The 22402-nt window shown below is 34.0% G+C and overlaps 1 protein-coding gene across 1 annotated transcript in view; it reads right to left on the reverse strand.

Moving 5' to 3' along the window:
* LOC118740204 overlaps positions 1-7608 on the reverse strand; it is a 13584-nt gene extending 5976 nt beyond the window's left edge. The window contains exons 1-4 of the mRNA XM_036471702.1: positions 7359-7608; positions 5525-6062; positions 4099-4255; positions 3866-4028 (exon numbers count right to left, since the gene is read on the reverse strand). Coding sequence (XP_036327595.1) covers positions 3866-4028; positions 4099-4255; positions 5525-5712 — 508 coding nt within the window. The 5' untranslated portion in view covers positions 5713-6062; positions 7359-7608. The remainder of the gene's footprint in view (positions 1-3865; positions 4029-4098; positions 4256-5524; positions 6063-7358) is intronic.
* Between the last annotated feature and the right edge of the window lie 14794 nt (positions 7609-22402).

The following is a 22402-nucleotide window of genomic DNA, read 5'->3' on the forward strand; positions in this document are numbered from 1 at the left end:
TTTTGTTAAAATATACTACCGCTTGGCAAATCCTAATATTTAACCTAATCAATCTACACCAGGGTGTGAACACCTTATTAGCCACATATTTCACTGTGTAAATACACCTCTGCGCTTCACTCAATTTCCGACGCTATTTCAACAGTACCGCGTTTGCTTCCGTCGAGTGTGTGTTAAAAAGTTCTGAAAATGCTCAAGTTTGCGTTTAATGAAGTGAAAAGTTTTAGTTTTCTGTGAAATAAGGAAAGCTAAGTGTTTTAATGAGCAAATTACATAAATATATGCGCGAGCAGTGTTTTTTTTTTAGTTTTCGGGGCGATATACATATGTAGTTTCGATCGGGTGCGCGAGTGGCTCGGGCCGGCTCGAACAAGTGCTTTTTTTTTATTAAGTTGAAGTGTAGTTGTGCAATCTTCATCTAATTTGTGAAAGTTTTAAGGTGAGTGAATTGAAAAAGCATAAGAATTATATGTGTATATGTATGTATGTAAATTGCAGGCTTCCTATTTTTGCATGTTTAGAAAATTTGCATCAATATATTGGAGTTTTTGTTGGCTATCTTTGGTCCCCCTATATTTCATCCTAATTTATGTTCCCTTTATAAATCCCTAGTAAGCACAAAAGGTTATTTGGTTCGGTGGCATGAGTTTAGGCGCATGTCGGAACAGCTTTCAGCCAACAGTGTTTGCTAAACTTGTGTAGAAGCAGTGTTAATAGGTTGAGAGCTTGTATATTCATACAATGGTGGCGACATCATTAGGGTAGAGAACTTAGATATATAGACAGAGAAATAATATGGCAAATCTTCATAGAATTTTGATTAATTGGTAATTTTTGTTAAATTTTTTAACCTGTTCTCTTTTTATGAAGATGCAAATACAAATTTAAAAAAGGATAGCTTTGCAAAAAATTTACATGTGTACATATATATGAAAGTTCTCTGCTCTATCTATCTACGTTCTCTGGCATAAATACTAAGCAATTTCTTTTACTCAAAATTTCATACCTTTATTTTAACAACTCCAGTAAAACTTCTGTTCTAAATTCTGTTAATTGCACGTTAATTCTTTACTTTTGTATTGTTAGTCCTCATCCTTTATAAAAATGATTAATGTGGTGCTTGAAAATTTGTTAACATAATTTAATTAATCTGTCTGAACGTCTGGCATAGCTTAATTATCCGCGGTGCAGAGCAATCAAAGTTTTTGTGAAAATTCCTCCATAAAGTGGGGCTAATTTAAAGTGTTACTTCATTTTATACTTAAGAAATATGTTTTCAAATTTCTACTTTGAATGCATGGAAAAGCCTTTTGACCGGAGGAGAATTTCAAATACCGATTTTATCAATAATAGTAAAATAAAGAAATATTTGACGCTTATACATTTTTCTATGAATTTGGCCGAGCTACTTATGAACTTTGAAAAAGTACATTTTAGTTCTTTCTTGTTTTGCAGGAAATCGATTCCTTGACACAAGAGGGTACTTTTAAAGACAACGTTTCTTCATAGAGTGATAAGAGTACCGAATACAGAATATCGATACTTTTCATGAGTACTGAGTAGAAATTTAACTTTTTGACAAGTACTGAGTAAGTATCGCGGTAACCAAAAGGTATTGACATGTTAAAAACTTTTTTAAGTAAAAAAATCATATAAAAAATTACATACATTGAAAAATCTTAAAAAATGACCCAATAAACACTGTGGCGAACGTATGAAAATTATCTTCGATATCCAATATAAATGTCGCGAAAATAACATAACGCTCATATACATACTTCAATACTGTCAAAAATTTTGGCCGCAAGATAAGAACAAACTAACGCGATTTAAGTACATATATGGAATCTAAATATTTCAATATTGAAATAAGAATTTCGTACTAAAATCAAACAAGATATTTCTTTACTATGAGTACGAGTATTTTATTTTAAGTAACATTATAAAGAAAAATGTTGGGTTATCACAACCTTTCATACTTCGACTTAGAATGTTAGATGTATGTATATGAACAATATTTTCACAAAAAGACGCGTGAAAAAATGAATGATATATACTTAATTTTTTTAGTTTACATGATCTTAATTCAAGTATTTGGTACTCAAAAATATCGTACTTAATATAAAATTTGTGTCCTCTATTTTAGTACTTTCAATATTATTCCAATTTTAAGTTCGGAAATACTAAGACCGAGTACGAAAAACTTGATTCCTTCTCTGAGTGTAGGATCGCTGAATACGAATATGCTTTCAGACATTGAAAATTCTAAATGGTGGATTCAAATTTTTTGTATTCTTAAGTTTTTAAGATTTTTTAATCTTAATTTTTGTACTTTTGAATAACTTGTTTTTTTTACGTTTAGTTTTTGTATTTTTATTAATTTTTTTTGTAGTTTTTTGTACTTTTCAATAAAATTTTTTTTAATCTTAGTTTGGAGATGGTTTCAGAAGTTATAATTTTGCGTAGAAAAACTGGAAATTTGTGAGTTTGAATAGAAATTGGACGATAATGATTATTGTTCACACTTCTAAAAGAAATTTCACTAGCAGCATTTCATTTTCCTTCTGTTGATTTAACTTTCTTCGAGAAATTCGTCTTTAAATTGGCATTTTTGTTTACAGTTTACTCTAAAATTTCAAACTTTGTTTACGTATATGGATTCTAAAACCAACAACAAAATATACACAGCTTGCTGTTTTTTGCTCTGGTGCTATCACCTGTCCAATGTGCTGTGGAGTATGGCAATTTCCAAATTTTGTGGAGAGAAGAACTCATTAGGCGAAACTAGGCCAAAACAATTAGTTCTGATTTTATGAAGGATTGTCATGTCTTCAACATGAGAAACTCTAAATAAGAAGGCTTCCAGGAAAATGTTGTAAAAGTAGAGAAGTTCTTTAAGATCGAAGGGAAGTTGATCCTTCCAAAGGTACGCTTTGCAGTTCAGCTCCTTTCGGATGCTATGCACAGCGTTGTGCTTGATCGAAATCTGAGTCTGAAGATAACCGTTTGAAAACAGCTTCTACTTCAAAAGTAGTCGGATATTTTCATCATGTTTCCCTGCCAAGGAATGTTTGTAACAAATTTTGCGGGGAAAAAGCCCGAGCACAAAGTTGCGTGATGTTACAACTGAATATTTACATATGTATGTGTGTATGTTCTGCTCTCACAAAAGTTAGAAAAATATATGCCAAATAAAGACGCTGTTTCAGGACTAATGAATCTAGGATCATTGGAAAAGGTATAGTGGAACAATTTGGGAAAATTATTTTATGTCCCGTATTCGGCTGCCACAAATATGGTCACCGTAATTATAAGCAACACCCATTTAACAGAATTTTTAAGAGAGCCGCAAGTTACGTTAATTTGCCTTAATCCGACCATTATGGTGATTTCATTTCTACCACAAAATGTCGCATTTTGACTGCCCCTTCCTCTTTTTTTGTTCGATTTTAAAATAAAGGCAAACGGTGAAAAAAAAAAAATTGTGTTCGTTTCTTAAAATTTCTTTTTTGTGACCTCTTATCCCTGAAAACGTTACAGTTCAGATCTTACTCTCTCGCTTGCAGCTTTGTAGTTAATCTGCTAAATGATTCAGTTGACTGCCCTACCCTAACTGGGAAATTAAACTTTTCTATTCCTGCGCGGTATATCCGATACCTCCCTTTGTTTTAATTTAATTGCATCAAATTTTCTACCATTTCTGGGGCCTTGTCCGAATTAAATATCGTTCCTAACTTGGACCCGTCTTTGTGGCCTGAAGTAGGCCGTAGCCTACTGTATAATTATTCTATAGTCAGTGAGAAATCAATGTTGCATCTGACTTCAAATAAATAAATACATATGAAATAGTAGATAGTTGTACTACCTGCTTTTTCGTGTATTTCCATGACGGATGTGAGAAAAGTGCATGCATTGTCCACCGACAACGTGGAGATCACATGATCTTCACAGGCCGCACGCAGCTCTTCGACGCCCATATCTTGTGCGAGAGTCATCATTTCAAAGACACGCGAATCTTGCAGCATAATCTGAAATAGGAAGTGTAATGAATGCATTTATTTCAAGCTCTCCAAAATCTCTAAAATCGGATTTACTTACCTTCGCTGTGTAAACGTAAACAATGAATTGCCGAAAGACGTCCGGGTTGACGTGCGGCAGGCGCACTGGCGTGGGCGTACCCGGCGCTGCAGGCGATACCGAACAGCCGGGTATGCGGCAGATTTCACCACGCTTTGCCGTTTTAAAGCTCTTACAGCTGCCAGAGAAGAAAATATACATACATACATAAGTATTTAAGTAATTATTCCATGCAATCATAAAAATACCATAAATGGCTTTCGCTACTTTTTTTTATTGCAAGCGTAATTAGCTGGCAATTTTTACACCTCGTCGAGTGGCGCTTATCACAATTACATATGTACATTTGAAATGAGGCGACAAATTTGCACATAAAAGTAAAAAAGATTTAAAAATTAATTGAATATAAAAGTGTAATTAAGTTATTTTAAGTTATGAGCAAAAAGCGAATAAAAGTTGCAAAATATTAATTACGATGCCCAAAGTTGCATGTGCCACCAGCGCTAACGAGCAAGTATTGTTGTCGTCAATTGCGTTTCTACGCCCATTCATTCAGTGCAGCAATGCAACTGTCCGTCAACGATTTAAAAACAAGCGTAATAACGAATGAATAAAACATGTGGCTAAAGCCAGCAACAACAACAACAGCAATAATAGCAAATGACTAGAACCTATATAAGTGATATGTATTAATAAATGTTTTACAACAACATTACAGTTGACGAATAATTAAAAAATTACACCACGAATTGAGTGTGTAACTGAGCAACTTGCCACAAATAAATAAATGAGACCGCGTGGCAAATGTAGCAAAAACAAAATGTAAAAATCATAAACATGCAACAGATCGCATTACAGCATTTTTCAACAGTAGCCGCAGGCAGTATTTATGTATTTAATGCACTACCCCCTTTTCCTCACCATTGCAATTAAATCACATATGCATGTATGTATTTATATACAGTTGCGGTCAAAAAAATAGCAACAAAATTAAGAATGGTGTTTCTTTACATATTTTTTATAATTAACATGACATAACATAAATAAAACTTTCAAGCTTTGCGCAAAGTTCACAAAAATTAGTCCAATTTCAAAAAAAATTTCCTCAATATTTCAAACTTTTTATCTAGAATTTTTTCGAAAATTTGCAGTAAGCAGTTTTGTAAACATTTCAATTTAAGCGTAATAAAGTGTCAGTTTAAAGTCGCTAAAGATTACCATGGATTTTTTTGAATTTTTTTGGCTGAGAGTGTTGAGCATTTTCTTGCATATAAAAAAAATATGTGTTGACGCGTTTAAACCACTTACTTATATTTTAAATGAAAACTATTAAAAATAAATTAATAAACATGCAATGCGAACAATATCATTTTGAATTTTGGTGTTTTTTTGTTTGATCGCATCTGTACATTCATACATATGTATCTCTTATTTTGCTCCTACTTACCGCGCCATCAGCAATATGCGATGTGCATAAATGCGTTCTTCTTCTCGTCCACAAATGAATACCAAATCGGCGCTCTCCTGATCCTCCGATAGACGTTGCAAGTCGGCGATGAGCTGTGGCAGGCCCGCCATGGCGGCCTGATCGCAGTGCAATGCTGTGGGGCAAGGCGGTGGAACACGTGTGCCCATTGTAGTAGCACCGCAGTGAGTCGCAAACTGAGTCACAAAGTGGTCTCAGTTGTTTTGCTGGTGTTGTTGCTGTAAATGTATGTATGAGTATATATGCCTGTTAATTAATGTTGCAACTTGCTGGCAGCATGCCTTGTCCGCTTGTCGGGGCACAAGTTTGCTGCTTTTTAACAGTTTCTTTCCTGCACGCGTTTGTCGCTTAAATCTTTCGTTGCTTATTTCGCTTTTTTGTTTTGGTTCTCTTATGCGTTTGTCTGATTACTTGTCAACACCGACAGCGGAGTCAGTCAGTTTTTTTGTGTTGCGCGATCACGTTTGTCACTTGAGTCTTTCATTTGCTTGTATGTGTGCTGTATGTTAGTGTGTAGTGGGAAACACGTGCTGAATTTAATGATCGTTTTTCTGTTTTTTTTTAGCTAAAACTTGATTTATTTCAATTACATATATGTGTTCTTGTTATTGTAAATTTTTTTTATTTTAAAATGTTTTGAATTTAATTTAATTCAATTGATTTATTTTAATATGATTTATGTTATATTTGGATTTAATTTAATTTTGTTGGATTTAATTTATTTTAATTTGATATAATTCAAATTAAAATGAATTTAATTTAATGTAATTTAAAGAAATCTAATTTATTTTATTTTAATTAAGTTTAACTAATTTTTTTTTAATAAAATTTTTCTATTTTTATAATTTAGTTTTAATTTTTTTATATAATTTATCTTAATGGAATTGAATTGCATTTAGTTGAAGTAATTTTAAATTAATTTAATTTGCTAAATTTAATTTAATTTTATCTTTAATTTAGTTTATTATAATTTAATATAATATATAAAGTTTAATTCATTTTTATCTAACTAAGTTTAGATTTAGTAATATAATTTATTTAAATTTAATTTAAATTTAATTGAGTATGATTGGATTTAATTTAAATTAATTTAGTTTAAAATGAATTTAATTTAATGGAATTTCATTTATTTTAATTTAATTTAATTTAATTTTATTTAATTCATTTTTTGAGTTAAATTTATTTATATTTATATTAATTTAGTTTTAATTTGTATATACATAATTTATCTTAATTAAAGTTTAATTGAATGGAATTGTTTAATTTAATTAATTTTATTTGATTTGATCTAATTTAGTTTAGTTTATTTTGATGTATGTATGTATGTAATTTAATTTACATAATTTAATTTAATATAACCTAATGTAATACATATGCCTATCGTCACCTGAAATGCAAAAGGGCGTAACAACATCGCAACTGAAATGGGAAAAGTCGTGACTAATATTTTTCTTTTTTTTTTTATAAAATGATGTGGGTAGTTGTAATTCGATGAAATCCAAAACTCAAAAATCAAAAAGTGAATTTTAAATTTTTTATTAGTTATGACTTCTTGCATTTCAGCGATAATGTTGTGGCGTCTTTTTGCATTTCAGGTGACGATATGTAACTAAACTAATTTTTTTAATTACAATTTAGTTTAATTTACATAATTTAATATATTTGAGTTTAAATTATCTAAGCATAGTTTTTATTTTTTTATTTTGATTTAATTTAATTTTAATTTGTTTACTTTACTTTGATTTCATTCCATTTTATACAACTTATTTGTTAATAGTGTAAGTTTTTCCTCTACTTTTTCTCTCTTCACCCTTCGCAACAACAAAATTGTAAACAAAACTTCTCTGCCGCCACCACAGTCTTCAAAATGCCTTCAAATCGCTCGCGCATGCGCGCAGACAATTTTGAAAAACCAGTTTTCAGTAGTTTCGGCATTGCGTTGCGCTCAACCACAAGAGCACAAAGAAGAAAACAAAGATAATAAAAACACAGCAGTCAATTAAGCGGTGTCTGCCACTTCGAGATGTAGCCAAAGAGAATACAAAAAGAATGCTTCAAAATATTCAAGATCATAAGTTGGAAATAAAAGAAAACACTATTCGCCACTAAAATCCACAGATTTCCACCAATTTTCGCAAAAATAATAAAATTTTATATAAAAAAAATCACTTTTCACAAATTCCTTCTGCACACAGTAGTGCAAATTGTTTTTGTCTTTTTCCTGCCACAAACCGCAACACACACACACACACACACAGTGCAAATGTATTCTGATTAGCCCTTTATGTATTCCAGTATTTTGGCCTTTCGCATTTATCCGTTCACTTGATTTTAACGTTGCGCTCACTCTCGCGAATCCGTTGCGACTGAGTGTCTTTGCCTTCGATTTGGCGGCCCATTGCGCTAATTGTGGCTCGTTTTGTCTGTTGATCATTCCGCCAACACGGCCTCTCAGGTGTTGCCGCCGGTCCATACACAGGTAGCGAAAAAATCATGCACTCAATCAGAGTGTCCAGATTTGACGATTTCGCGCCAATTAGGCGATTGTTTTGGATATTTGCGCGTAAAAATTTAGGAAATCGCCATTGGCGATTTTTTCCATTCAAATAAATTTTTTCCACAAGAGGGCGAGTTTCAGGGACCGGCCAATTCACTATTTGACTTTGAAGGAAAGAAAAGCAGCGGAAACTGAATATTTAAATCTTTAACTTTCCCATGGAATAACTTTTTTCAGAACCATTCCATCCGACTCTGAAGAATTTTGGATAATTGCTTACGGAGTGAAAACCGCAACAGGCAATACAATGTTTGGAAATATAAGTAAAGTAGCCTTCATATTTTTATCCTTGCCGCACTCACATGCTTTTGTTGAGCGCGTTTTTTCCGTAACGAATTCAACTAAAACTAAGATTCGAAATAGGATAAGGTTGGAAAGCCTTAATTCAATAGTTAGAATAAAATGTTATATGAAGGCTTATAGTTTCTGCAGCAAAACGTTTCTAATATCAAACGATAACATAACGTTGAATAGCTCAATATATGACAACAACAGAAATGTAAATAATTCATGCACTATAGGTGATTTTGAGAAAATTGTAGAAATAGCTGATCTCGCCTTATTATTGGTTTTTATTTTGTTTTTAGCGCCGAGCGCTTAAAAGCGGATTGTGCGATTAATCAATTAATATGAGCTATAATAAGTTTAATATTTGCGCAGTATTATTGCAAAATGTGTTCAAACAAATATTTTTTAAAAGTATGCGTTAAAAAAAAAATTGTTGGTACATCTCTATTGTAAAAGTGATTTGTGTTATTTATTATTACCCTCTGAAGGTATTATATTCGTTTTTGGTTTTAAAAACTATATTATAACAAGATCTCATTTTTAACATAAAAGATTTGTTAAATAGATTTCATGAATTTTATTAGAAAAAAATTGGCGATTTTTGGCGGGGTTTTTTTCAGAAATTGCGATTTTTTTTTAACAATCTGGACACACTGCACTCAATGAAGAACGATATTTTTTGCTGTTGTTGCTGTTGTATCTGCTTATTATTTGTGCTCTTTGCTGGTAAGATTTTGGTTGTATATGTAATTTTGGTTATTATTTTCTTACCTGTCTACCAGCTGGTATGCTAAGGGCATCTATATATGTAGATCGTGTTGTATGAAAGTATTGTATAATTTTAGGCGTGATCAATATAAACTGATCTGCAGCATGTTCACGGCAGTTAATGTAAGAGAATGCTTCTTTACATAAGATGTCTATTCATGTTTACAATTAAAAACTCACTATGGGTAAATAATATACATACATATATCTTAGGTTTAATTTAATGTCTGAAGATCAGTCTATGTCTATGTCTATGCTTTCGATCTGCGGTTTCTAGTTAGAGAAGAAGTACGCGAAAACCATAAACAAAGTCCGACGTTAGTCGTCTAATACCTACTTTATTGGAGGCCATTTAATCAATAAAAACTAGGAAAAGAGACCAAGATGATTTTAACAAATAATGGAATTTAGTGATATGGGTATCAAATGAGAGAGGTACTTTTAAAATTATTTTTAAAAATTAAAGTTATATTAATTAATAAGATAATTGAAACATTTTAATATCTGTACATATGTATGTACATAGATGTCTATTGAACAGATTTTAATAAGACTTAATTTATTTATTTAAAATTTTGAAGAATGTTGCCACCTATTTAGAAATTCAGAATCAATTTAATTTATCATAATAGCTAAATGAAGTTTTGTAATATTGGAGACGGGTTTAAGTAAGCTTTTTTCTAAATTACTTATGAAGGGGGTTACCACCTATTTTCAAAATCAAATTTAACTTAGTTAATTAAATTCGAAGGAACGGTGCAGATCTGACAACCTTCATAAAAAATTCCGTCGCGTTTTACATACATATATGTATGTATATGTGCATGTACTAATAGGTGGCAACTCTAAAAATGTATTTTAAAGTTAAAGCTTTCACAACACTCCTTCGCTTGACATTCAAATTAAAATATATCAAATGTTGTGTATGAATTGACCCAACTCGACTTTTCAAAAAGGTGGCAACTTTTTCCAAAAGTATTTTTCAACTTAAATCTCTTTCATCTGACATAAGAATACAAATTTCAATCAACAGATAAATTAAGCTTTTTAAAAAGGTGGCAACCCTTTTAGATCCCTCAAAAATCCTCCTACATGTAGTTAAGAAATAGAGCATTTTCAAAAACATTTCGATCGATACACATATGGCAATAATTGATTTATCTTATTAAACGTAGTATTTAAGTTTTTAACAAGTGGCAACTCTTTAAAAAAAAATAAAAATGATAAATATTAATCTCAATCTCGATGTGGATCTTAATCCTTCATTAAATTCTTCAACGGCCGTTTTTTATTTCAGGTCCGCCACAGACCCTGTCTTTAGGAAAAAATATTAAGGCTCAACAGATATTTTTTTAACCGCTACAAGGAGATTTCTACTCTAATAATTTTGCATTGAAGTACTATTTAATATGTATGTATCTCTGCCCTTTATCCCAATGTTCACAGAAATTTTATCCATTTATTCCTAATTTTTATTTGATACCACAACAACCCCTGCAAGCAAACAAGAAAAATTCGCACTGATTAGATTTGCTAGCAATTTAACGAATTTTCGCGCAACATAGCACACCTCATACCAAGTAACCATACACACATTAATACAATCATACATTCATACAACCACCTAGACTCGTATGCCTCTGCATATTACTCATACCACCCGTTGAGCGTGTTGTTGACAAATATTTATCTAACCAAATATGAGTTTTTTTTTGCGTGATGAGGTGACACGAAGCACACACGAAAAAGGAAAGTGCAAAGCTTCAAGCGACAAAGTAGCGATAAAAATCAATTTCAATTCACTTTGCTGCTGATAATTTAAAGTGATTTTCAAAATGGTATGGGCATAGCAGTAGCTCGCAGCTGGAAAACGTTTGAAGGAGTTTGCGATGATTGCGAATTTGTGGGTGGGGGTCATTTTGATTTGTGTGCGTGCGTTGCTGATGCTGTCCTTTCTCATTAAACTTATAAAACGAACTTCTTCCCTGCAGCAGCGTAGCCTCGTCCGTAATATCCACGTCTTCCTCAATTCCAACTCACTTGTGGCCGACGTAGCCTACTCACTCAACAATGGCCTTAGCAAATAGTAGCAACACAGCACAAAGATCGCCATACTCCCTCGGCAATTTAGTCTTTAGAAAATATGAAACATTTCCTAAGCAAATATGACACAAAGTGAAGCAGAAGTAGAACTGTTCAGCAAACGCTCAACTGTCGTCCATCAACAACTGGCGAGTGCTGCTTTTCTATCGTTCGTAGTTGGCGGTGGGTAGAGGAGTCGCCGTTAACGTTTTCTTACATCTACTGATAAAGTATTAGCAAAGAAAGTGTTGAACATAAATGAAAGCTCTAAGCGCCTCCACTGCCAAAGCATATGGCGCGGCCGCCACCAACAACATCATATGCATGTAGTTATGTAGTTTGAACGCTGAGCGCTAAATGTAAATTGAATGGGCAAAGGAAAGTGACTAAAAATGGAATAAAATGTTGTCGAGCAAGTAGTAATACTGCTGCTTGACTGCTTGACTCGCTGACTGATTGCAGTGACGTGAAGAAAAGCATTTGAAATGAGGTGATGAGCAGTGATTTGGGTTGTTGTTGTTGTTGTTGTTGTTGTTGATGGTGGAATAGTAGTAACTATTTAATGAATGTTGGCAACAGCAACAGCGGAAGCAGCAGCAGTAAAAACAACAACGCACAGTGCATACTGGTTCAAAACTGGCATTTGGTGTTCACAATTCACTGGAGCCTTCATTTTTCTCTCAATTCGATTATTATTTTTTTTTTTAATCAAAGCTAATAAAATTTTCAAGAGACCAATTAAGCCGATTTTTTCTTTTTTTTTTCTTTTTATTACATTTTTTATTGCAAAGTGCAGAAAAAGTGGCAATTTTGAAGAAAATTGATTCTTCTGTTGCAGTTAATAAATATTGCATAAGAAACTAATTGAAAAAAAATTTGTGAGTTCCCCAAAGCGAAAAAAATGTCAAAAGAAAATCTGGAAATGTTATAAAAAAATTTTCAACAAATTAAAAAATAAAATGTTTGAGTTTCTAGAAAAATGTTGGGTAAGCAGTTTTATAGATCATTAAATAATAAGGTGCAATTTTGAAAGTGGCTAAGAGGTCACGTTGATTTTTAATATTTCGCTAATATTTCGAGCACATCTGCCTGCTAAATTGGGTTTGTCATATTATTAAAAACCACTTGCAACTTGCACTTTTTATACTAAAACTTGATAATCTATAAAACTGCATATCCGAAATTTTTATAAAAGCAAAAAAAAATAATAATTAATATTAGTGAAAATTTTTTATAACATTTCAAATTTTTTATTTTTTTTGGGAGACCCTTACAATTGTTTTCAACTGGGTTTTATTATGTAAAATTTATTAGCTGGAACAGGAGAAACGATTTTCTTCAAAAGTGCTACTTTTTCGACGTTTTCTGCATTTTGCACGAAAAAATTGAATACAAACAAACAAAAATTAAATAATCGGGCTCAACTTTTCTCTTTTCTTTTCTCTTTAAAAAAAAAATTAATAAAAATTAAAGCTGTAGTGAATTGTGAACATAAAATGCCAATTTCAAACCGCTGTGCAGTGGTCCTCAAGCAGTGTTAGGTATACTACTTATTTTTGTAGTTTTTCCTGAATTTTTTTGTATTTTTTGTACTTATTTGTAATAACAAATTTAAATTTCTGCATAATTAAATGGAAACTAAATTTTGTCTGATACATGGATAAAAAATAAATAAATGCGATATTTATAAAAGATTTAGTGGAGAACGCCCTAAAAACTTTTTTCATATTTTATTTTATAATATTTATTTTAATAATAACCTACACCGCTTGAAGACCACTGTGAACGGTAATATGTAGCTTACTGACAGCAACGGGTGGTGAGCGATATTGTTGTTGAAAGGTAGCCATTAAAATTATGACTTCACACGAAGTAGGTTAGACAGCTGCAACAACAACAAATTACTTAAAAAAATGCAAGTGCAGCATTTACTGCGTGGCTTAAACTAACCTCTGTATGTACATAAATACATTCATAATTCTTCTAAAGTAAACTCCGTTTTTGTCTTCTTTTCCGCCCCTCCAACACAGGTAACGGTTGAACATTTTTACTTTTTATACTTTGTTGTTTACAACTAAACAAATAGAAAAAAAATTATTTGAACTCTCCCACAAAAGCTAAATGTTGTTGACAGTCATTGAATCAAGATGAAAGTGCAATTGGGGTTTTCACTATTTACCAGTTATATTTTTCGTTTTCTTTTCCTTGTCACTTTTTATTTTTGTGTCACAGGCTTTTCGCATCCTAGCACAAATATCTACAAGCATTGATGTAAATGAGTGACGCAAACAAAGCTGTTAAGCGCATTTAGCGCTAGTGAGGTACTTAGAAATGTGTAGGGACGTATGCATTAGACCGCCATACACTCCTGAGCCTATAGTAATTTTTCAAGGTAATTTCCAAAAAAAATTGGAGAACTTTTACTTTTTTCCTCATATCTTCAACATTTACAGTGGAGCCTAGAGGAGGATTTTTTTTATTTCTGAGTTCATTGACATCAAGTACCCACCACCTTACAGATTACCTTAGCTAAGAGATTAAGTTGGAATTCCCGTCTAGACAATGCTCTTAGTAAAGCCACTCGGGCCATGTGGGCCTGCCGAAGACTTTTTGGTCGAATATGGGGTCTTAACTCCAAATTAATAGAATAGCTATACCGAACTACAGTCCGTCCGATTGTAACTTATGCCTCCATAGTCTGGAAGCCGTGTACAGTGGTACACAGACGGATCAAATATAGAGGGCAGGTGCGGGCGTATTTGGACCTCACACCAAACCTTCTATTACAATGGGTACTTGGTCCATGGTCTTTCAGGCGGAGGTAATAGCAATCTCAATTTGATCTCAGTTGAGTAAGGTTTAAAAGGCGCCTTTCTCTGAATGTTTTCAGACATTTAGGCTTCCATAAGGGCTCTATCCAATAGGACGATCACTTCCACGCATCCAGGATCGTCAAGGAGTGTTTTTGACACTACCCAACTCTTGGCAGCAAGGAACACGGTAATACTATGCTGGATTGTTGGCAGGAAGGCCGCCGACGAATTGGGAACCGTTTTGTGGACTCAGTTGTTCCTTCTCGAGGCTCATAATCGACGCATAGGTAAACTTAGAACGCTGTAAGTATTGGGGATAGATAGGGGGCCTTAGGAAGGCCAGACTTTTTAGTTATTCCTTTGCTAGAAAAGATATAAATGTCTTGGACAGAGCCGACATCAAGTTGCTTATTGGTTACCTAAACGGCCATAATCACCTGCGCTCTCACATATCTTTGCCTTGAAGACGAGGAGACGTCGCAGCACATTATGTGTGATTGTCCAGCATTAGCCAGACTATGACTGCAATACCTTAGTTCTTCCACAGTCAATACCCTTAAAGTTAGGAATTCATCTACCAAGAAACTTTTAGATTTTATTAGGGAAGCAAATAACATCTTGGGCCTTCAGGGTTAGGAATCATCATAGGGATACAAAAGATCGCGGTATCACTTGTTTCTGTTGCACCCATATCTCAGTTCTTAATACACTAAGGGTGGTACCTAATGTCAGTAAATTAAAACTCTCCAAATATCATTACATTTTCGCAAAGAAAGTATTTCGATTACTCCAGCCGAATTATTTTACAAAAATGGTTTATTATAGGTACTTTTATTTTTTAATTTGTCTTCTAAAATTTGAGATGATCTGGTGGGATGAACGGAGTACTTGAGGTCAATGAATTTTGAAACAAAAAAACAAGTCTACATACATACCTATACATCAAACTTTAAGATCTAAAAACAAATATTTTTTCGAAATAGTCTTGCGGAGATACTTTGCACTCAGAGGTGTACGGCGAGCTTTCGAGCAATTTTTGTTTGCAAAAATTGTAAACCTCCTATTTGTAGAAAGAAAGGCAGAGAGTCTCCGGGAGTCTCCGATTAAAAATGCAAAATTAGCAGTAATGCCTCTGCGTTCGCTTTGTGACAATAGTAGAACGAAGTGGTGCAAGAACATTGTTGAATAATCAGATTTTTTTTAGTAGATATATATATTTTCCTTTCGCAGCATTTCATATTTTCCCCTTCCCAGCTGTCACTTTTTAATACCCAAAACTGATTAAATGTCATGCCTCAATGTTTGCTATTTGCCTGCCTGTGAGCCCTGTTTGTTGTTTGCCTTTGGCGTTTGCATTTTTGTTTGCTGCCATATATTAAAGCGATGCTGTTGATTGTTGTTACTCGAACTATTGTTGTTGTGTTATGGTTATTTTGATTTTTAGCACTCTAAGTGTTGTACCGATAGATGCTGCATTGAGAGACGCTTGTGGCTGTCAAAATGACAGGCGGAAATTGATGCAGTGACCAGTGAAGCGTGAGCAAAGTTTGCTTTCCAAACACGCACACACATGCATACATATGTTTGTATCCAAATTATTGCACGTTTAGATTTGAGCTAAAATTGCAGAACCGGAAACGGCTGAAAATGAGGTAAGAACTTGTGAAAATCAGCTAGACAAGGGAGTGAGAGGCAGAATAATATCGTTTTCGCTTACATATGTACATATGTGGATATTGTTTTTCATGTTCACATGTGTGCTTGCTTTACCAACTAAATATGCCACCCTGTTGCGCCAAAGTTGCACACTGCTATCCTCGGTGTAAGGGTTGTGTGAGTTGGCATGAAATGGAAATGACGAAAATTTATGCCAAAATCATCATCAATTCAGAGCAGAGTAACCGCATTTGACGTTGTGCGTTTGACATTTGAACGTAAATGTAATGCTGAAGGGATTATATTTACATAGTATTTGTTGATACAGATACAGCATGTATGTAGATCTTAGGCTACATTCTTATGCCTCTGTTCCGATGGATGCATGGATATGGACATACCATACATACGGGAGAAGAAAAGAAAAACGAAAATATGTAGATAAGATTTTCAAATTTCCCAGATATGCACAAATGCACGCATACATCTTTAATATATATGTAAATTTAAACAAACTATGTATATTTGTGTAATAAACTTAGCTAATTTTCAATATTTACAAAAATTATACAAATTTTCATAACTGAATGTGGAAGAGTTTTTAAAAAGCTTTGAAACTTAGCTCATGTGTTTGGATGTACAGATTTAATTAAATTTAAGAACTCGCCTTAAGACTATTATATTTGTTTTCTTCGATTCTCTAAAGAAGAAGATTATGCAATTGCATTTATTTCAAGTATTTGAACAATTTTAGCCGTAAAGCGTTTATTTAGGCGAAAAAGTACCGAAATTACTCATTTTTTCATCTTCTCTCGACAAAATAATAATTGTTTTTTTTTTGCTAACAACTTTGGGAAATTTTTAAATAGAATATACATATTAGAGGCAATGAAAGTTAGCATCAAAAACTACATATCTGTGAAGTTTCAAGAGTTTACCACGAAATTAAAAAAAGAAAAATAAAATCGGCATGATTATCTGTCGCAGCTATTTTGTAATTTTTGAAACTTTACGATTTTTTTAATTTTAGTAGTTTTACTTCAAAGTGTTAAAATTAACGAAACTAGTTTAATAAAACCAGTGTGTCACCAAATGAAAAGAATTACATTGATTACAATTTTTAAATGTCAAACTTGAAATTCTTTCTAAAATTATTAAATATGTACATACATGAAAAAAGTACTTTTAAATAATATGTCCTTTAAGTTAAGACAAACGTGTTAGATCACTACGTATGGTGCTACGGGGCGTATACGTTACATACGCAACTACGGGTATATGAGCATTAGTGGTTATTTTTACTTTTTAACCGACTTCAAAAAAGGAGGAAGTTATCAGTCCGTGGGAATATTTTTTTATTTTTTATTTTGTGTATGTATGTATGTATGTTACCGCATAAATTTTTATCACGTTAATCGATTTCTATAATTCTTTTTTTAATGTGGTACCTCAGTTTTTGTCGAAAAAACAACTCGTGAGATTTCCTCATGTGTATACATAGTTATGCATTTAAAATACTTATCGCAGTACAAATTTTTATAACAGCCATGTCCAGCGCTGGCAGAACTCGATAAGCAAGTGCAAAAATTGTGCACTTTGGCATGCCTGTTTTATAGCAAGAAGAAGAGTCACACATTCATCATTGTGTCAAATTTGACAATATCTTAGTTTCATAATCTTTGGTACATTCTCGCTCTCATTTCATTAACCACAAATAAAGTGTGAAAACGCGGAAATGCGGAAATGAAGTAAAAGATTCAGGATAGCCTTACGAGCACGCGGACAATGAACTACTTACATATTTATTTACATTTGCACACGTATAGACAAAGTATTCATTATACCCGAGCGCACTTGTGCACAAGGGTATATTAACTTTGTTCACATAACGGTTGTTTGTTACAGCCAAAACGAATCGAGATAGATATAGACAAATGTAAACATAAATGCTCAGAATGAATGGAGAAGTCGATTAGGCCATGTATGTCTGTCCGTCCGTCCGTCCGTGTGCACGATAAGTCGAGCAAAAATTTAGATATCTCTACTTAATTTGGTGTGTAGGTTGCCCTTTATCCAAGGTATGTTGGGCTTGAAAATGGGTAAAATAGGACAATAACCACGCCCACCTCCCATATAACGGTATTTTCGAAATATTCAAAAACTGCGATATTTCCGCAAATACTGGCTCCAAATTTTTGAAAGTTGGTATTTGAAGTAGAATTTCGGCATAAAATAAGTCAGTTATGAAATTTTTGGAAAATGGGCGTAGCCTCGCCCACTTATGATGAAATGCTGTATCTCTGTAGTCCCTTTACCAATTCCTACCAAACTCGGTGCGAACATTGCTTAGGACCTCACTAAAAAACTGATTGAAAATTTTTGAAATCAGACAAGAACCATGCCCACCTCCCATATAACGGTAATTTACAGAAATACGAAAACTGCGATAAATTAGTAACTATTTAAGCTAATTTACTCAAAATCGACGAATGCATTGACCTCTGAGCAGAAAATGATATTTAGGAAAATTTTTGGAAAATGGGCGTGGCATCGCCCACTTACGCCTACATATGTGTATCTCGGTACCCGGTTTATCAATTTCTACTAAACTGGGCACGTTTAGCAATCTTGGCGCAAAAAAAAACAATATGTTGAAAATTTTGAAATAGGACTAAAATTACTGCCACTTACTATGTAACGGTACATTTCAGAAATAGGAAAACTCCGACCTTTCAATAACTAAAGATGCCAACTTACAACAGTCTGCTGACAAGACACAATTTTATTGATTTTTGTTAAATGGGCGTGGCACCACCCACTTATGACTACATAAGTACATATCGATAACCGGCTTACCACTTTCCACCAAATTTGTTCCAATTATTTCAATATATCATAGCATTATATCGCAAACGTTCGTCAATTGCAAACTCCTTGTAAAGTCAAGTCTTTCTTCATATGTAATTTTCAGCGCCGCTACCACCAATGGGGGCACGAGTTTAATACTTGTATATCAATTTCTGTGCAAAGCTAAAGCAGCTGATTATTCCATCGGCTGCGGTATTCGCCGTCTCCGATGCGAAAGTGCTGATTGTTTGCTTGATGATGTTGAGGCTGTTGAGACCAATGGTGCCAATGTGCCAGTAATTGAACGTTTTTATAAAAGTTTCCCTCACAGCGATTTATGTAGTTCCGCATTTGCTGGCGGTAGGATTTAGCCTTTCAGCCATGTGGTTTGAAGTATCTTCTTATGCAGGAACCAAAATCAAAATCAAAATCGATGGCACCATAAGCGATTCCGAAGCTCAGATTGCCGCTGCGCTGCTAGAGTAGATATTTACTTTCTAATCGATAATATGCCAGTACTTACGTAACCAGTCGACTGTATCCTTAACCCCGGCTACCTCTGCCTAAAACACGCTGCAGAAATCTGGAACCTTATCTTTGGCTTAACGGAGAATAACTGACAGAACGCACATCCTAAGTTTGACTTCGACCCATCCAAAAATATGTTTACTAGACCTGTACCTGTAGGCTGCATGCATCTCTCCAACTCATTCGCTGCCAACAAAGGCTGTGATTTTGCGTGTTTCACATGATTCCGTTTTGCTTTATGAAGCCCTAATATGAAGTGAATACACAAGTTTTTTGTTACTACTATTTAAAAAATACTCTGCTGCCTCTGTTCATTAAAAGCAACTTGAATGCACAATCAACCACTAAAAATTAAAAATAACTCTCAGTGGGTGGCCAATTTTGACTGCGATAAATGAAAAGGCATGCAAAATGAACATTAACACATTTTTTTTTTTAGGAAAACAACGCAATCGGAAGTGGCAGCATCTTCACGAACACCTTCAATAAACGGATGCATTGCAGACACTTATGTACATATTGTATAGTAGATAAATATGCACGAACACAAAGTATGAAATTTGCGGTGGTTAAAATTTGTACTTCAGCCTGTTTACACGTGTATGTGTATTTGTGTTTCCGAAACTGCCAAAAATGCGATACGCAGATCAACAATTGCATAAAAGATTTGAATCAAAATTTTTTGCTCCCTTTTCTAATAAAAAAAGGCGTGAAAATCTCCTTTTCGCTTTCACTTGCGTCCGACCAAGTACTAGAGAAGCGGGTTAAGCATACACTTAAGGGTGCGACGACAGGTCACTCTGATAGGCCGGTGGACGCACAAAAAAACAAATCGATCAAAAACTTCCAAACTCCAAATCTGCTGTGGCTGCGGGCATTGATTATGATGGATTGCATGATGAGTGCGTAGAAATGTACATATGTATATATTCATGTTTGTATGTGTGAACATCTCTCGGCAGGTTGATGCGTAACAAAAATATTCGTGAAACGAATTGAGGGTTGATTATTCGGTTCAATATTACACTTTCCCTTTCATCGAAGCAATGCTTACATACATACTTAAGTGCTGATGTGGGTGGAAGCGCATAGTTACTTACATACAGACAAACGTATGTACCTCGCAACTTTAATATTAAAAAGCATTTGCACCCTGTTGAACTGTCAACTTTTTAGCTGTCAAAATTCGTCGCATTGCAGCTGACACATGCGGCTGCATTTGGAAATTCCTTTTAGCTATTAATAAATGTGTTACCGAAAAATTATGCAAATCATCAGCGTTTTTGTTGCTGATTTCTATCAAAAATTTGTATTTCACTCTTTAGTGAATTGCTTAGACACGCTTATATGAAATTTCCTCGCTGTAACCGATGTTTTCATCTCCTACTACAATATTATATGTTAATATGTACATGGAGATATTTTAGATCATGGCGGTTGATGTCTGGTTTTGACATTATTTTATGCACGTGTTACTTAATTGGTTGATATTATGCAGTGAGCTGCAAAATTGCAAAAAGCTTTTAATTTTCTTATTTGCCGCACTTTTTATATTTTCGTAATTTTTAAATTTATGCTTTAAAGATTAATGGCTTGACATTTTCATAAGAATTTCGATTTAAAAAGCATTTAAAATTTTCCCTATTTTTTATGAATTTGGAATTTGGGAGTAATTTTAAAAAACATAGATCATTTTCATGCTAAAAACCCCTACTACGAGTTTTTTGTCCTAAAGCATCTCTAAATATATTTATTGTCCATATCCAATATATTTTTTTCGATTTCATTTTATTTTTATTATAAGACAAATTAGAAACCTACATATTTAAAAATTGTTTTACATGTAAAATTAAATTTTATCAAAATCAGGTTAGATTGGGATGAACGTACTCAGTTGAAGCTGAGAACTCCGCAATATGTATATAAACCGAATTTCAAGTTCATAACATCAAACACAACGAAGTTGATATAAGTCGGCCAGATCGGGTATATATGATTTAGTGCCCCGAACCTAACAATATTTGGTAGCCCAACTCAGAATTCTATACAACATATCTGAATCGAATTTCGGGCTGATATCTTCATATTCAGACTTTATGCCGAAATAATAAATTGTTTGCCCATAGCGCTTCGTGGCCGGATTTCGGTTCTGTAGGCTCCGTTTTCGGTTCTTTTGGAATGGGTTTTCAGTTCTTTTACTTATTTCTTCGGTTATTCTGAAATCATTTTCCAGTTCTTCTGGAACCGTTTTTCGAGTCTTTTGGAATCGAGTTTCTGTTACTCCGGAACCGTTTTTCGAGTCTTTTGAAATCCAGTTTCGGTTATTCTGGAACTGTTTTTCGGTTCTTTTGGAATCGAGTTTCGGTTCCGTTAGAACCGTTTTTTTGGTTCTTTGTAAGAACCGGGTCGGTTGGTTCTCTGAAGGACCCGGTTCCTCGGTTCTTTGTATCCCTAGTAGAAATTGCTCAGTCTATTCGGCCATTCTAGTTCCGTTGGCGACTATCTCAATACCCATCAGTAACAGATAAATATTGTATACAGTCCTCACTTACGATAAGAACTACAACGTTTTGATACTAACAGTGACAGGATTAGTATAGCAAACATCACCATATGTCTGATGTCATCAACTTTTAAACAGATTGCCAAAACGTGAAGGCAAGGTCGAAGAAGTCTTCTCACCTGAACTTCGGCTAGAGACATACATGCCTAATACGGTATGCGACCGATGCCAACCGCACGAATCTAATCCGATTAGCACTGTCGTAACAAGCGAGTGTGAAGGATTAGATTCGTGCGAATGCCATCATTCGGACCGTAATAGGCATGCATCTAACGGATGTAATTAGCATGAATCAAATTCTTCACACTCGCTTGTTGCGACAGTGCGAATCGGATTAGATCCGTGTGGATGGGATCCGTCAGTTACTGTAACAGGCATAATATTTTCCACATCGCCACCAGCAAAGTGTATATCGAGCAGCAATCTCCAGTTTCATTTCGGCCAGGGCTAGCAGATCCAAGCTTTGACCTCAAGCTGGCTGGTACTTCTAGAGAGGTAGAACTTACTGGTCCGAACCAGAGCAACAGTTTCTTATAGTCCGTGGTAGTATGGAAATCTCAATTGTTTCACACCGAGTATATTTCGACGCCCAAGGGTACTGTGCCAGTTGTTTGAATCGGAGCCCATTACGTGACACGCTGATTTGGCACACCACTGATACTTGCGCTGTCCGCTGCGATTTATACAGTTATTACCAAACTTTTCAAATAAATGTCGAAAACAGAGTTTCGATATCT

Source organism: Rhagoletis pomonella, unplaced genomic scaffold (assembly GCF_013731165.1).
Source record: "Rhagoletis pomonella isolate Grant_MI unplaced genomic scaffold, Rhpom_1.0 Rhpom_scaffold_00005, whole genome shotgun sequence".
NCBI classification, from domain to species: Eukaryota; Metazoa; Arthropoda; class Insecta; order Diptera; family Tephritidae; genus Rhagoletis; species Rhagoletis pomonella.